The sequence below is a fragment of the Lepidochelys kempii genome, chromosome 5 (assembly GCF_965140285.1).
Source record: "Lepidochelys kempii isolate rLepKem1 chromosome 5, rLepKem1.hap1, whole genome shotgun sequence".
NCBI classification, from domain to species: Eukaryota; Metazoa; Chordata; order Testudines; family Cheloniidae; genus Lepidochelys; species Lepidochelys kempii.
The window spans coordinates 34,018,097-34,031,577 of NC_136384.1; the positions used below are offsets into that span (position 1 = coordinate 34,018,097).

Genomic DNA, 13,481 nt, shown 5'->3' on the forward strand with positions numbered 1-13,481 from the left:
ATGCACTTTCCAAGTAGGATAGTTCCAGTGGCCTTGGTCAAGGATGGCAAATAGTTGCCAAATAGTTCTTGATTATGGATCTTGTACACTTGATTGGCATCTTCTTCCAAACCAGCCAAGCTATGAAGTTTTTTTGTTTCTTCTCTTCCCTTCTCTCCCCTACTCCCTGTTTTTTTTAGAAGACAAAAAACAAAACAAACAACAAAAACCACAACTGAACACAAAAAAACCCTTAGAAATTAAACATAAATAACTTTTTAAATGAGCATTGTGGTTGCACAATTAAACACTGAGACTTGAGAAAATGCCAAAGTTAAAACTGACCCTGCAACTTTAACCGTGGTCTCTTGTATGTACACATTATGGTACAGTCTTTACTTATGTGATCACATACTATTCAGATAATACACTATATTGTACATTTTTGTACAATAATTATACATATATGCCGATTCATAGTATTATGTGTACTAACTATTCTGCATACTTCACACAGGGTCCATGAAAGTAATTTCTGTAGAATATTCACAGTAAACAGTACTTTTTAAACATATTACAGGTGAAATTTAACAATACAGTCCACAATGAATACATACAATACAATACAATACAGAGGAAATATAGGGGTTTAGAATCAAGTTACAACATTAACTCTTGCAATGATTACACCACAATCAGTGGAGCGTCATTAATATATCTTATGTAAATACATTTCTATTTGTTATATAATCAAATGTTTAATATCTTAACATCCACATACTTTTTTTCTCTCAGCTTTTGGAAAAATAAGTTTTCAATGTACTTGTCCATGTCTAGTTCGAAATATAATTATACATTTCATATCAGTAGCATGCAAGTATAAATTCTGTACACAAATTCTCACTCATTAAAGAAACAAGTGAAGTCTATCTTAAAGTACATCCAGTACTTGGAGAAAGTAATATTTGAACTTTGTTAAGACAGTGTGAGACTAAGCATTATTAAGAGTCTATTTTAACCTGAAAAGGCCTGGCCAAACAAGAAATTATAAAAATGCACCCTTTCAATATAACTCTTTTTGTGTATTTCTTTGAGAAGCAGCTTGTGAAATTCTATAGCTAATGAAGACTGTGCTGAGGTGAATCTCTCTACAGTGAGAAAAATAAATTCCTATCGAGTGTATAGTATAATGGTGCTTAGAAAATTATTTACATACATATTTTTGAGAAAAGAGAACTTATTATGGAAAAGGGTAAATTTTCAGAAAGGCACCCTCCCTTTTGCAAAAGCAATTTTCAAAGAAGCCAGCCAGGGGTGGAAAGCTGACTGACTTTGTCTCCTGTCAGGAAGAGAAGGCACCCAGCTGAGCACAGCTACCTACTGATTTTGTGGCAGACCAAAATCAACTAGTCTAGAAATCTCCATCTGGAAAATGGAGTGTACTTGAGTCCTCTTCCTCCCCTCCCTTGAATTCTTGGTGGAGATGTGGCAGAAAATGCCCTCACATGTGCCCACTCTCAAATCCAGACCCCTCCCAAAGACTACTTTTTCTGAGTGAAGCCCCAAACTCTGACCCACACCCCCAAAAAACTGTCTCCCAAAACATCTGCTTCTGCTAGGAGAAAGGGCCTAGAGGTGGGCCCTTTCTCACTAGAAGATGAAGACTGCTACTTTGTGAGGAGAGTGGGCCTTGGGAGAAAGCAAGAGAAAATCCCAAGACATTAATAAAATGAATACTGACTGGCCACAACAATAAATGACAAAAATAGTTTATTCAATAGTACATGTTACACAAAGTGAACCTCAAGAACTATTTTGTCCCTCAGGCAGTATTTTACTGCTACTGCCCTCAGAGCCAGGCTAGTCAATATTTACATAATATTTGTGCTATATAGATAGATTTTGTTACAGCCATACATGTCCTACATATATCAGAGATGGGCCCATGTTGCAAGAGTGTATTTGAATCTAGAGCTAAATCTGAACTTCTCTAAAGTTTGTTACGTTTGTATCTAGCATTTTAACTTAATTATATTTTAATTTTATTTGGAGACTGGGGCCAGCTGCAAAGTTTAGATCCAAATCCAAAAACATATATTAATTTATAAACTTCTTGGAAGGAGATAGTTTTTAAAACTGACAGTGTGAGAAAAGCAGTCTTTTTGTGTCCTGACAATTCAGTTAAAGAGTGGCCCTATTGTGCCTTTTCTGTCATTTATATTTACTTGTTGGCACAGCAAAAAAGGGGGAAAAGTGGTGAATAGAGGCAAACAGATAAACGAAAAAAGCCTTTTGATTAAACAATGCACCCCCGACATTTAGCTATGTACTGACCTAATATTTAACATTTTAAAAAGACAATACAATAAAAGAAACAGCAGCTGTTTCTATGTGATGTCAAAAAACAGGTGGGATACAAGTCTCCATACCAGCGCAATCATATTGATCTCCTGATGATGCACATATGAGGCACATATGCAATCATTATTGACCCATCCTGGGACTCATTTCCAGGAATATGGCCAGATAATGCCCCAATATAATAACAAACACTGTCTAGAATCAGTATAAACATTTTATCTGACAGATCAATAAAAATCCAAGGTGAAGCTGAAAAAAACCAGCATGTGTCTGTATCACAAAACAAATAGTGAGGTCCCTATTCACAAGGGCAACAGAGGCAGCAGCAATTTGTGTTTCCCACACTGCCCTGCCAATGACCCCAACCCTGACCTGGAGGGGCCACCCTCACTTTGGTGAGAGGCCATTCAGTCTTGGGTCTGCCCCTGGTGCCAAACTGCTTAATTATGTGTGCAGAGGTGGCTTTATGTGGACTACTGTGTCCACTGGGACTAAGCTGAGACCCCCCAAAATTCATGTCATGGATCCCAGGCGCACTAGTGAAAGGTTAGCAGAACTCAGCTCACCGCCACAGACATAGCCCTGAGAGAGAGACTCCTTGTGTCTTTATGAATGGTAGGAATGGGGAATGGATGGACCCCCGTGAAACGTTCCAGACCTATGAAAGTTTCACATCTCCTGGAAGTTTTGTATTATTTCCTAACTACACAGGGATGGAATAAGGTTAAAGTTGTACCTGAATTTTACGCTGCTGTTTAACAAGGCTGTTTCCGGGGGTGAGGGTTATCCCCATGTTTTTGTTCCCTGTGCCTTGTTGCGGGAAGCTGAGAGAAACCACACTTTTCAAAACATGTTACAACACAAGAATCAAAGCCATATCCCTTCAGTAGGAAATCTAGCTTTTGAAATCAGCCGTTTATCGGGGGCTCCTGAATAAGGGGTGTTTGCTATTAATTGTTAATGTCGTCTGCCATTAGAGGGCACTAAACAACCCTGCATTAATGCTGATTCAGAAAGAGAGAGAGAGAAAGAGGGAGAGTGACACCGATTTGGGGAAAGATTAACAAGGGATGTGGAGTCCCAAAAAAAAGCTTCTGAAGCGATCAAAATGCCCCAGGGCTGCTCACGGTGATGATCATAATAATAATAACTCAAATTGTAGCGAGGTCAGTTATTTACCAGTCTGCTTCTTAATGTGTGTGACTGCAGGTGGTGCAATGGGACATTGTGATTCACGCTCACTTTCAAAGCAGGACCCAGGCCCCGGTCTGAGGCACCCAAACAACTGTCTTCTAATATTAGCACGGCTGTATTTCTGGATCTATTATAGTCTGTCCAGACAGATCCCATTGTAATGGGATCTTTTATTAAAAGATTAGCACTATCTCCTGCAGTTGGTGGAAAAAAATCTGTTATCACTGAGTTATTTGCAGTTGTGGGGAGGGGGAAGTAGGGGAAAAGCCTGCAGAATAAAAGCTGGGGGGGGGGGGGTTAAGAGCACTGGGAAAGGGGTGGGGAGGAATCGGTAGAATTTACGCATGAATCCCAATGATCTGGCAGTGTCCAAGAATTTTTGTCTGCATACTTTGCTGTCTGTTGTGCTTTGGTGGCTCAGAGCAGCGAAAGAATCGAAATTAAAAAGGCAGCTTTTGAATAAACAATACCATTTTCCGTTAAGTAATCATTTTGTATAAAAGGAAATATCGCCTACTCAGTTTCATTCAGCGGTGCCAAAAAATGTTATAAATGAGAGACCGCCAACTTTCTAAGGGGAAGAATAATGCCAGACTGTGCTTAGTAAACTAGTGCTCTAGAAGTTCATTATCGATGTTGCAACCTTTTTTATTCTGAAAGGAGACCGCCTACGTCGCCCCCATTCCAGGCGCTCCCAGTGAAAAGATTGTCACTTGGGTAGAACCCCAGGTATTAAACTTTTGTTTGTTTTTGACCAGTCCCGGAGAGGGAGATGTGTGTGCGCCAGACACCTAACTACTGTTTGAGGTGTTGGGGTAGATTTATTATTAATCACAACCATAGAGTGGGCATGTCACCCCCCACACACACACACACCACCACCACAACAACAACAACATATCTCCCGAGAGACTTCATCACCTTTTGCTGAGCCCCAGAACTTCTAACAAGAAGCGAAAACATTTCCGCATGCTGATCAGGTTGTAGTTTTGTTTTCAAGTTCCTTTGTGGGGGGCTAGGGGAAAGGATCGCGCCTCTCCGTCCCCAGTCAAGTGACATGGCTCTTGCTTTAGTCCTATAAATTGTGTTAAAGCCCCTAGCTCCTCTGCGTGCGCGCCTCCTGGTATTAATGACACGAGTGGATAGTTCTGCTCTCTCTCTCTCTAAGCTCCAGTTACCATTCTGTTTTTTCCCTCCTTCCTGTTACTACGCAAAGAACTCCAGCGATTCCCTCTTGCAGATTTGATGTGAGACTGTGAGTGTGTGTGTGTGAGAGTGAGAGAGACAGTGAGAGAGAGAGAATGTGTATATGCACCTAAACCAGATAATTGGAAAGGGTTTCCAGAAGGTGGAAAATGTCACCTGATTCACAGTGAACTTTTTAAATCTCCCCACCCCCGAACACACACACACATTAGGAGACCGCCCACCGCAGACAGCTAAGACCCCCTTATAGATTTAAAGAGAGACTGCTTTGAGAGGCTGACGTTCATTCAATAGAGCGATCATAAGCAGACTGACTAGTGCTCTCTGTCTTTCTCTCTCTCTCTCTTTCTCTCTGCTCCACTTGATATTGTTTCTGTCTCTTTCACTCGCTGGTATACTGAGGATGTTAAATCAGAGAATCCACCCGGGCATGCTTTTATTCCTGATGCTTCTGTGCCACTTCATGGAAGATCACACAGGACTGGGTAAGATGAGATTGTTTATTTGTAGATGTGTTTTATTTTCTATATTTTTCTCTGTGTTTAGCTTTCTCCTGTTGAACGTCTCTCTACAAGGGACCAGCTTTAGGAATAGGACCGCAAGTTAACTATAAATGGGACCGCTTTGCACAAATGTATGGAGCTGACATTTAGAGATATTTTTGATCGGCCCCTTAAACTGCTATGCATAGTACAGAGCAGCGATGATGATGATGATTGTTATTTATTATTATTATGCAGCATGAATGAACAGCAGCCCCACACAGCAACTTGCTTAGTCCCAATAGGTGCTCAAAGTTTTTGTTGCAATGTAGCTTAGATTTTCCTCTCGACTGCTTGGCTGCGAGGATGGTGGGGATGGTGAGTTCCACGATCACAAATGACATTTTCAGACACTAATATTAGTCATTTTCCGGCTATCCTTTCAATATTTGGACACCCCCCCGTCCCCGCGCACATACACATTTGTGAGTGAATTTTGTTGGGCTGTGAATTCTGCTGCAGCTGGAGAATGTGTTTAAAATACATGTCCCAGGCGAACAAAAAAACAGAAAATGTAACAGCTGTCTTTTCCACGGGTGATTACTGAGGTTTTTTTTCTTGCTGCCGCTCCGACAACAACCTGAACGAGTTAGACTGATGGTTTTTACTGAATATTTTTTCGCTGAGCTGGATGCATAGGTTAACCTTGTGAAGGCAACTGTAAGGCGCTCAAAACTGACTTCTATCGTTCTTTTGATCCATGAAAACTGATTTTCAAAAGGGTGTTGTTTATTCAATTATTGCTTGGGGGGGGAGAGCTATCCTCCCCCTCCACCGTGTCCCCATATATATCGATCTGAGAGGCCGATCCTGCACTTCTCACTCCGGGAAAATTCCCATTGGAGTAAGGAAACCGGATCGAGCCCCTGCTGGATTAGAATCAATTGCTATTAGAAGTCACACTGGTTATTCACGAGAGGCTCATCCCAACCAAAACTCTCCAACTAAAAAAGGGGCAGTTGCTTGGACTAATGTTCTTGGCTCGAATCCATCAACAGCAGAGATAGAAGTAAAACAAATCTCTATCCGATTTACGTGCAGTGCACTTCCCTATGAAACTGTGTCGGAAGAGACGATACCTATAACTTTTGGTTTGTAAACTCTCTAGTGGTCTCCTATTTCTGTGCCCCGGCCTTTTGTTTACTTTGGTCACCCTTATTTGGATGGCAGCTAACTTGCTTCAGCAAAGAAAAAGTCATTTCTTAAGGGAAGCAGCAGCAACCTTTCGAGATTTCGAAAGACTTTGCTAACAGGCAAATGTTACCAATTCTTGCCGATTGTAAAATGGCCTGGATTGAAACTCTGGGCAGCTCTAAACCAATGTTGTACAGAATTTTTGAGGAAGGGGAAAAAAGTATTTGCAAACGTGTTTTTCTTTTACCCCTGGTTTTTAATGCACATCCTTGTCAAACCTCTGTCACGCGTATGCAAGTCCCCCTGGTCTACACATGGAATAAATACCTCCGAAAACTGCCTTGCCCTGTTCCGATCAGGTTATTTAAACTGCGCTGCCTATTGCTCCAGAGTAGCTGCAGGTTATGAAATGGGACAAATAAAAGTAAACAGTCTAGTAAAAGTCAATGCAAGCCGCACGTGTTGTGTCTGGGTCACTGGTAACTGACATTGATATGGCTGGGTCTCTCTCTCCCTCTCGCTCTTGCAGCTGGGAATTGTTGGCTCCGGCAGGCAAAGAACGGCCGCTGCCAGGTCCTCTATAAGACTGATCTGAGCAAGGAGGAGTGCTGCAAAACGGGCCGGCTAACCACTTCATGGACTGAAGAAGACGTCAACGACAACACGCTTTTTAAGTGGATGATTTTTAACGGTGGTGCCCCAAACTGTATCCCATGCAAAGGTGTGTTTGAAAAGTGCTCAGAACCCGTATGTGCAGGGGATGGCGGTGGCCGGGATGGACTCAGCAGGGGCAGCAATGTTTCCCTATGCCACTCTCCAATCTGGATTTTAAAGCTCATCCAGTAAAGTAAATGCCCGGACTTGGACACTGTATTAGTAAGAAGGGGAAGGGATCTAGCCTCTGCGTGGTGAAATAGATGTGTGTGTGCAAACCAGCAGTTTGATCTTCCTTTTTGGTGGATCTCTCTCAGGACCCCACATTTTGTTTTCTGGACGGGGCGGGGGGAGGGAACTTGTTGGCTCCCTTTGTGCCTTGGGGGTTTGTCGCGGTGTTTGTGTAAACACCATTAATCCGAAGTCTGATGAGCAGACGAGGTATTAAAATGTTGCCTCTTTCTTTCCATCCCCTCCCCTTTAGAAACGTGTGAGAACGTGGACTGTGGACCTGGGAAGAAATGTAAAATGAACAAGAAGAACAAACCTCGGTGTGTTTGTGCTCCGGATTGCTCTAATGTCACTTGGAAGGGTCCTGTGTGTGGCTTAGATGGGAAAACCTACAGGAACGAGTGTGCTCTCCTCAAAGCCAGATGTAAAGAGCAACCCGAACTTGAAGTCCAATATCAGGGCAAATGCAAAAGTAGGTTTACAAATCTAACCAAGTCCCCCGAATACCACAGGGTGTGTCTGAATGTAGGGAGGAGGAGCTGACGTACTTTCCCACAATAACAAGATGATGTTTCAAATACTGAGGGACAAACACTAAACCACGTTCAACCGACAAGAACATAGCTGAATTGAGAATCCCCCACAGCCATGAAACACTGTGTTCACACCAGCTTCCCTGAGATGTGAAGGTTTTCCCCAGTGGCCTTTTTATGAGGAAAGCTGCTGAAGACTTTGATTGTGTCATTTGATTGTTTCACATGTTCACTCCCTGTATGAGGCATTGGATCTCCTGTTAATTATTGTATGTTTCCGTCTTTATTTCAGAGACCTGCAGGGATGTTTTATGTCCAGGCAGTTCCACGTGTGTGGTTGATCAAACTAATAATGCCTACTGTGTGACATGTAATCGGATTTGCCCGGAGCCTACTTCCCCTGAACAGTATCTCTGTGGGAATGATGGAATAACATATGCTAGTGCTTGCCACCTGAGAAAGGCTACCTGCCTACTGGGCAGATCCATTGGATTAGCCTACGAGGGAAAATGTATCAGTAGGTATCATTCTTTGGGGGTGCTTATGGGGGGAGGGGAATAGTTCTTCATAACTAATTGTTTCACAATTTTGTAGAAGGGTTTCTGGATGCAGATTATTTCCTAGAACTGAATGTGTTGTGCAGTCCTGCAGTTTTTACTAAAGAAAAGGGGGAAATTTTACTTGAGGGACACCTGCAAGATTTTCAAAAAGAAAAGGAGGACTTGTGGCACCTTAGAGACTAACAAATATGCTCAAATAAATTGGTTAGTCTCTAAGGTGCTACAAGTCCTCCTTTTCTTTTTGCGAATACAGACTAACACGGCTGCTTCTCTGAAACCTGTAAGATTTTGGGCCCCAAGAGGGGACAGAGGGTTCAATCCTTGATATCAGTGTGAGTTTTGACACTGTTTTCAATGGGAGCTGGAGTCAGGTCCTCAAATGTATTATGATATGACAACAGAGTAACACAATCTCAACATTCAGCTGAACTGGTTTCTTGGAAACATTTGTCTTCAAGAGGTCTTGGCAAATGTTATTTAATGTCAATCAGATACATCTGATAACTTTTCCCTCTTAGAAAAAATCTTGTAGTGATTGGGGAGTGCTGTTGTGGATTAAGATAAGAAAATAACCTCAAAACAACCTGGTATTTTATATTAATTGTTATTCTTAACAATGTTTGTCACCACAATATGTTTGTTTTTATCATACACATTTCAGGTAACTTCATGTCTGAAAAATTATCTTTACAAGTTAAAGATCTCAAATCTAGTTCCATTTTGATAGCATGTGGTGAATTAACATTTTAATGACATAAACAACTATTTTATAAGGTTTAGCTTGAAAAATAATCAATTTAGAAATGTTTAATTAATTGGCCAATTATAGACCTCCCATTTAAGACACTGGGGAGAGGGGATTCCCATTGATTTCAATCAGAGAAGGTCAGGACCTGGTCATTTACAATATGCAAATTTAATTCCACCTGCCTGAGGCTAAATTCTGCTTGCTTTGCTCCTCCACACCCACCTCCCCCCACACACAGACCCATTGATTTCCAAATGCACTATGTGCTTGAGTAAAGTGAGAAGGATTTTACCCATAAATTTCATATTCATTTTCCTATGAGTTCTTGATATATGAGAAGAGAGATTCTGCTTTACTCATTTCTGGTATCTTGTATTTTTAGAAGCCAAATCCTGTGAAGATATCCAGTGCAGTGCTGGGAAGAAATGTTTGTGGGATTTCAAGGTTGGCAGAGGTCGATGTGCCCTCTGTGATGAGCTCTGCCCTGAAAGCAAGTCAGATGAAGCAGTCTGTGCCAGTGACAACACTACTTACCCAAGCGAATGTGCCATGAAAGAAGCAGCCTGCTCCATGGGTGTGCTTTTAGAAGTAAAGCACTCTGGATCTTGCAACTGTAAGTGAGATTTTAAACCTTGCAGACATTTAAGGCTTCTGAAGGCAATCCCTAGGTAATGAAGACTTATGCCTTTAAAAATGAGAATTTCATTTAAAGATTTTTCCCTTAGAAATATATATATAATATATATTATACACATGTGTGTGATTGGTAAATTGCAACAGATAGTCAACCGTCTGTGGCTTGGACACTTTCAAGATACCTGTTTTTTGAGGAAAAGTCATGTTATCAGCAAGGGGTTGCCCTAAGAGCATCATACTAGCTATTTTTCCTAATTTGTGTGTGCTTCGCTGTTTGCTTTATTAACACTTGGATATATCCTAACTCCATCCAAAAAACCAAGCTTACTGTTAGCACATGGGCTGCTGTCTTAGAGCAGTTGCCTCTACTAACTCTGAATGAAGGACACAAAGCAGTTAAACCTAGAACACAAGAGCGCTTTTTATCTGATTTCAGGAATCTGCCAATAAAACCTGAGCCATTGATTCTTCAGAACTTTCTGCAATTATGACTTCATAGCTTATGTATAAAAAACCATATTACATAACAGCAGATGCCAAAGAGCATCTCACTACAAGTCACGTAAAATGCAACGCTGTATTATGGCTGTTCAGAGGGCTTTGAAAACATGCACTGAGCTGCTTCTGCGCTGTTGTTGTCCTTATTTAAACAACAGCTCCCCTGTATTCCCCCATCTAGCCATTAATGAAGACCCCGAGGAAGAAGAGGAAGATGAAGACCCGGACTACAACTTTCCTATATCTTCCATTCTAGAGTGGTAAAACCTCCATCACTATTGGAACAGCCACTGGGCAAGAAATCAATGTCCATACTGTAAATAAGTGTATGCTTATTTATTTTGGGGAGAAAGAAAAGTATACATATAGTTGAGTCTTGTAGACATTTATTTATACTGTGTCATGTTTTATAATTTATACATAAAATGTCTGGTTGACTGTACACCTTGTTTTTTGAAGAAATTTATTCGTTACGGGAAGAGCAGTGTTATTTATTGTGAGGTCTCTTGCTTGTAAAGTAAAGCTTTTTTTTTTTTTTGTAAACTATAAAAGTCCATTCCTTAGAGCTTACCCATATGACTCTCATCTCTTCTTTTCACTGCTGTTAACTCCTCTCCACTTTCACAAACTTGCATGTCAGTTTCTGTTATGTTTATTTATTGGATTTTCTTCTTGCCCCTCTGTACATAAATGATCCCTCGGGTTTTTGTTTACAAGGAATCTTGACTGACCAAAAGGCGCTGATTTAAATATACTTTCTGGGTGCAGTGAGGCAACTTTAAGGACACCTCTTCCACTTAACTTTGCTCTGCTTCTAATCACTTCATGTACTGACATGCTCTCAGTGTGCTGAGCATTTATACTGTACTATAAGAATTCTGGACCCAAAGAAATTGAATTATGAAGGTTGTTAATAACTACATGGCGAACAATAATGAGAACAACGTTCTTATTCTTTTTTATTTTTTGTAACTTACATAAATGCTTTATCAGGTGGTTCCTTTAAGATGGTCCTGCAATACCACTTTTTAAAGTTCTTTTAAACTGTCACTAAAAAGGTGTATCAAAGCTTTATCAGTTCAAGTTTCTTGCTTGTCATAATACTTTTTTTTCTGATGCAATTTTATATTTTCAAACATGGTGAGTTAAATATAAATTCATTTAAATATATAGTTTTGTACTTTTCTACCATGTAAATGTGCAATGTATATAAAAGTTATAATGTGTATTTGTAAATAAATGATGAGTGAACACAACAGAAAAAAATTGAATTTTCCCTGTGTGCAGACCTCAATTACTGGTTGTAAAGGGTTTGGGGAGATTTGTCCCTGTTATACAGAGTGGTAGGGGAAAGGGAATTGTAAATGTCATTGGGATGAAGTGGAGTTGTTCAAGGACACAGCTTTCAACTGAAAATCCGTATCCACAACACTTATAATTCCAGCTTGCTAAATACATTTTCTTGATCAGTGTCACCAGTGCACTGACAGCAAATAGTTGTAAATCCGTATACACTTCTGAATGAGAATAGATATAACCCTTTTTTCCTTCTCTCTATGGTAATGAGATAGGTTTGTCATTAATTGAACTGCTTTAATTTGCATCTTTCTGGGATGGTTTGACTATCTATTTACATTCCTACTAAGTTTCAGATCCATGCCATGTTACTGGGGCACTGAGTTGAAGCTCCATCACTAGTCAAGTGATGGAACTTGTGTTTGTGACAAATACAAACACTCAAAGGTGTTCAAGTTAACCAAAAAAAAGTTAAAGAGAAGAACCAGAACAATAATCACAGAACATGGGGGAAAAAATGCAACGGACATAGTATCTCTGGAAGGTGATTTGCTTTCAGAAGTAAAGTTCACTAGGGGATTTCCTTTAATGAGCTAATCCAGTATCTTATCCTCCTGGTGGATATCCATAAAATGTATATATTCAGAACACTGTAAACTTTATTCAATGAACTGAGCAGGAAAAAACAACAATGGTAATTTCCACTAGTATTGCATGGACCAGAATCCATTTTTCAAGTAACTTCACTGGACTATATTGTGCTCTCAACTAAGGCCCCATTCTAAGCACATGCTTAAGTGCCTTGCTGAATAGGAATATATTTTAGCATGTGATTAAGCAATTTTCTGAATCGGGGACTGAGAGAATTATTTGGCTCAATGGTTTTAAGTCTTCACTGTCCAAATACAATCACAACTAAGAGCTAGTTCCTGATCTCATTGCTTACCCCAATAGTCCCCTATATTCCATAATATTTTAGCTCTACAATTTCCCTGCTGTTAGGATTAATTTAGAGAATAGTTTTCATTTGTTTTGGGACACATCAATTATTCCTTTTTTAAATTAAGAAATAAAAATGATGGGTTTTTGGTTTTAAGTAATGTAGAATTTAAAAATAATAGCAGATACTTCCCCCCTCCACTTTATCCAGACAAATAGTCCTTTCAGAAGATGGAGGCTGCGGCAGGGTGCTAGTAAGGTGAGCAGGTTTTTGTTCCACTGAAGATAATATCATTCGGAAAAGAAATGCAGGCGGGAGGGAACTCAATCAGAAACAATGTCTGACTAAGAAGAGAAAGCCAAAAGGCCTAATCGCTGAAGAAGAAAAATATAAAGCTATATCTCATACATTTTTGCCTGACATGTGGACACCTTAGTCATGTAATGATGTAATCATTACAAACTCTTACATCTGTAACCTCTCAAGAAAAAAAAGCATGATAATATAAGGAGAAGTAAATGTTTAAAATAGATACCTAGAATGATCAGAGACAAGAAAGGAAATTCTCTGGAAATTCAGTTAAAGTGCATCCTACTTCACCTCTGACAAGACAAAATAAAAAGGCTATATTCTTATTTTAGTTTTAAACAAGAATTTTGACTGAACATAATCAGAGAGAGTGTAGTCTACTGGTTACAGTAATCAAGCAGAAGTCTGGACTTCTTGGTTCTAGTTTCATCTTTGCCACTGACTCACAAAGTAACTGTGGGAAAGTCACTTAGGTTCAAATTTTCAAAAGTGGCTGGCTACTAGTTCTGGGTGTTTTAAAGTTTGACTATGCAATTTTAGTCAGTAGGGCCAAAATGTACAACTTGGATCTCTGCAGTTAGGCTTCTAAATCCATATTTTGTCACCTAAATAATATCACGCTACTTCTTGGATTTAGGCACCTAACTTTAGGACCCTAAA

At 40.0% G+C, this 13,481-nt stretch overlaps 1 protein-coding gene across 1 annotated transcript; it reads left to right on the forward strand.

The window, feature by feature from the left end:
- The first annotated feature begins 5,042 nt into the window (after positions 1-5,042).
- Positions 5,043-10,774, forward strand: FST (follistatin). The gene is made up of 6 exons (XM_073346171.1): positions 5,043-5,225; positions 6,946-7,137; positions 7,555-7,773; positions 8,127-8,351; positions 9,525-9,755; positions 10,458-10,774. The coding sequence occupies exons 1-6, from the start codon at positions 5,144-5,146 to the stop codon at positions 10,538-10,540; spliced, it is 1,032 nt and encodes a 343-aa protein (XP_073202272.1). The 5' UTR covers positions 5,043-5,143; the 3' UTR covers positions 10,541-10,774.
- The last annotated feature ends 2,707 nt before the right edge of the window (positions 10,775-13,481 follow it).

Excerpts from the sequence above, each read along its gene's own strand:
- FST (XM_073346171.1), top strand. The coding sequence starts at position 5,144 with ATGTTAAATCAGAGAATCCACCCGGGCATGCTTTTATTCCTGATGCTT. Across the intron at positions 5,226-6,945 it reads GGAAGATCACACAGGACTGG|CTGGGAATTGTTGGCTCCGG; the intron begins GTAAGATGAGAT and ends TCGCTCTTGCAG. Across the intron at positions 7,774-8,126 it reads ATATCAGGGCAAATGCAAAA|AGACCTGCAGGGATGTTTTA; the intron begins GTAGGTTTACAA and ends TCTTTATTTCAG.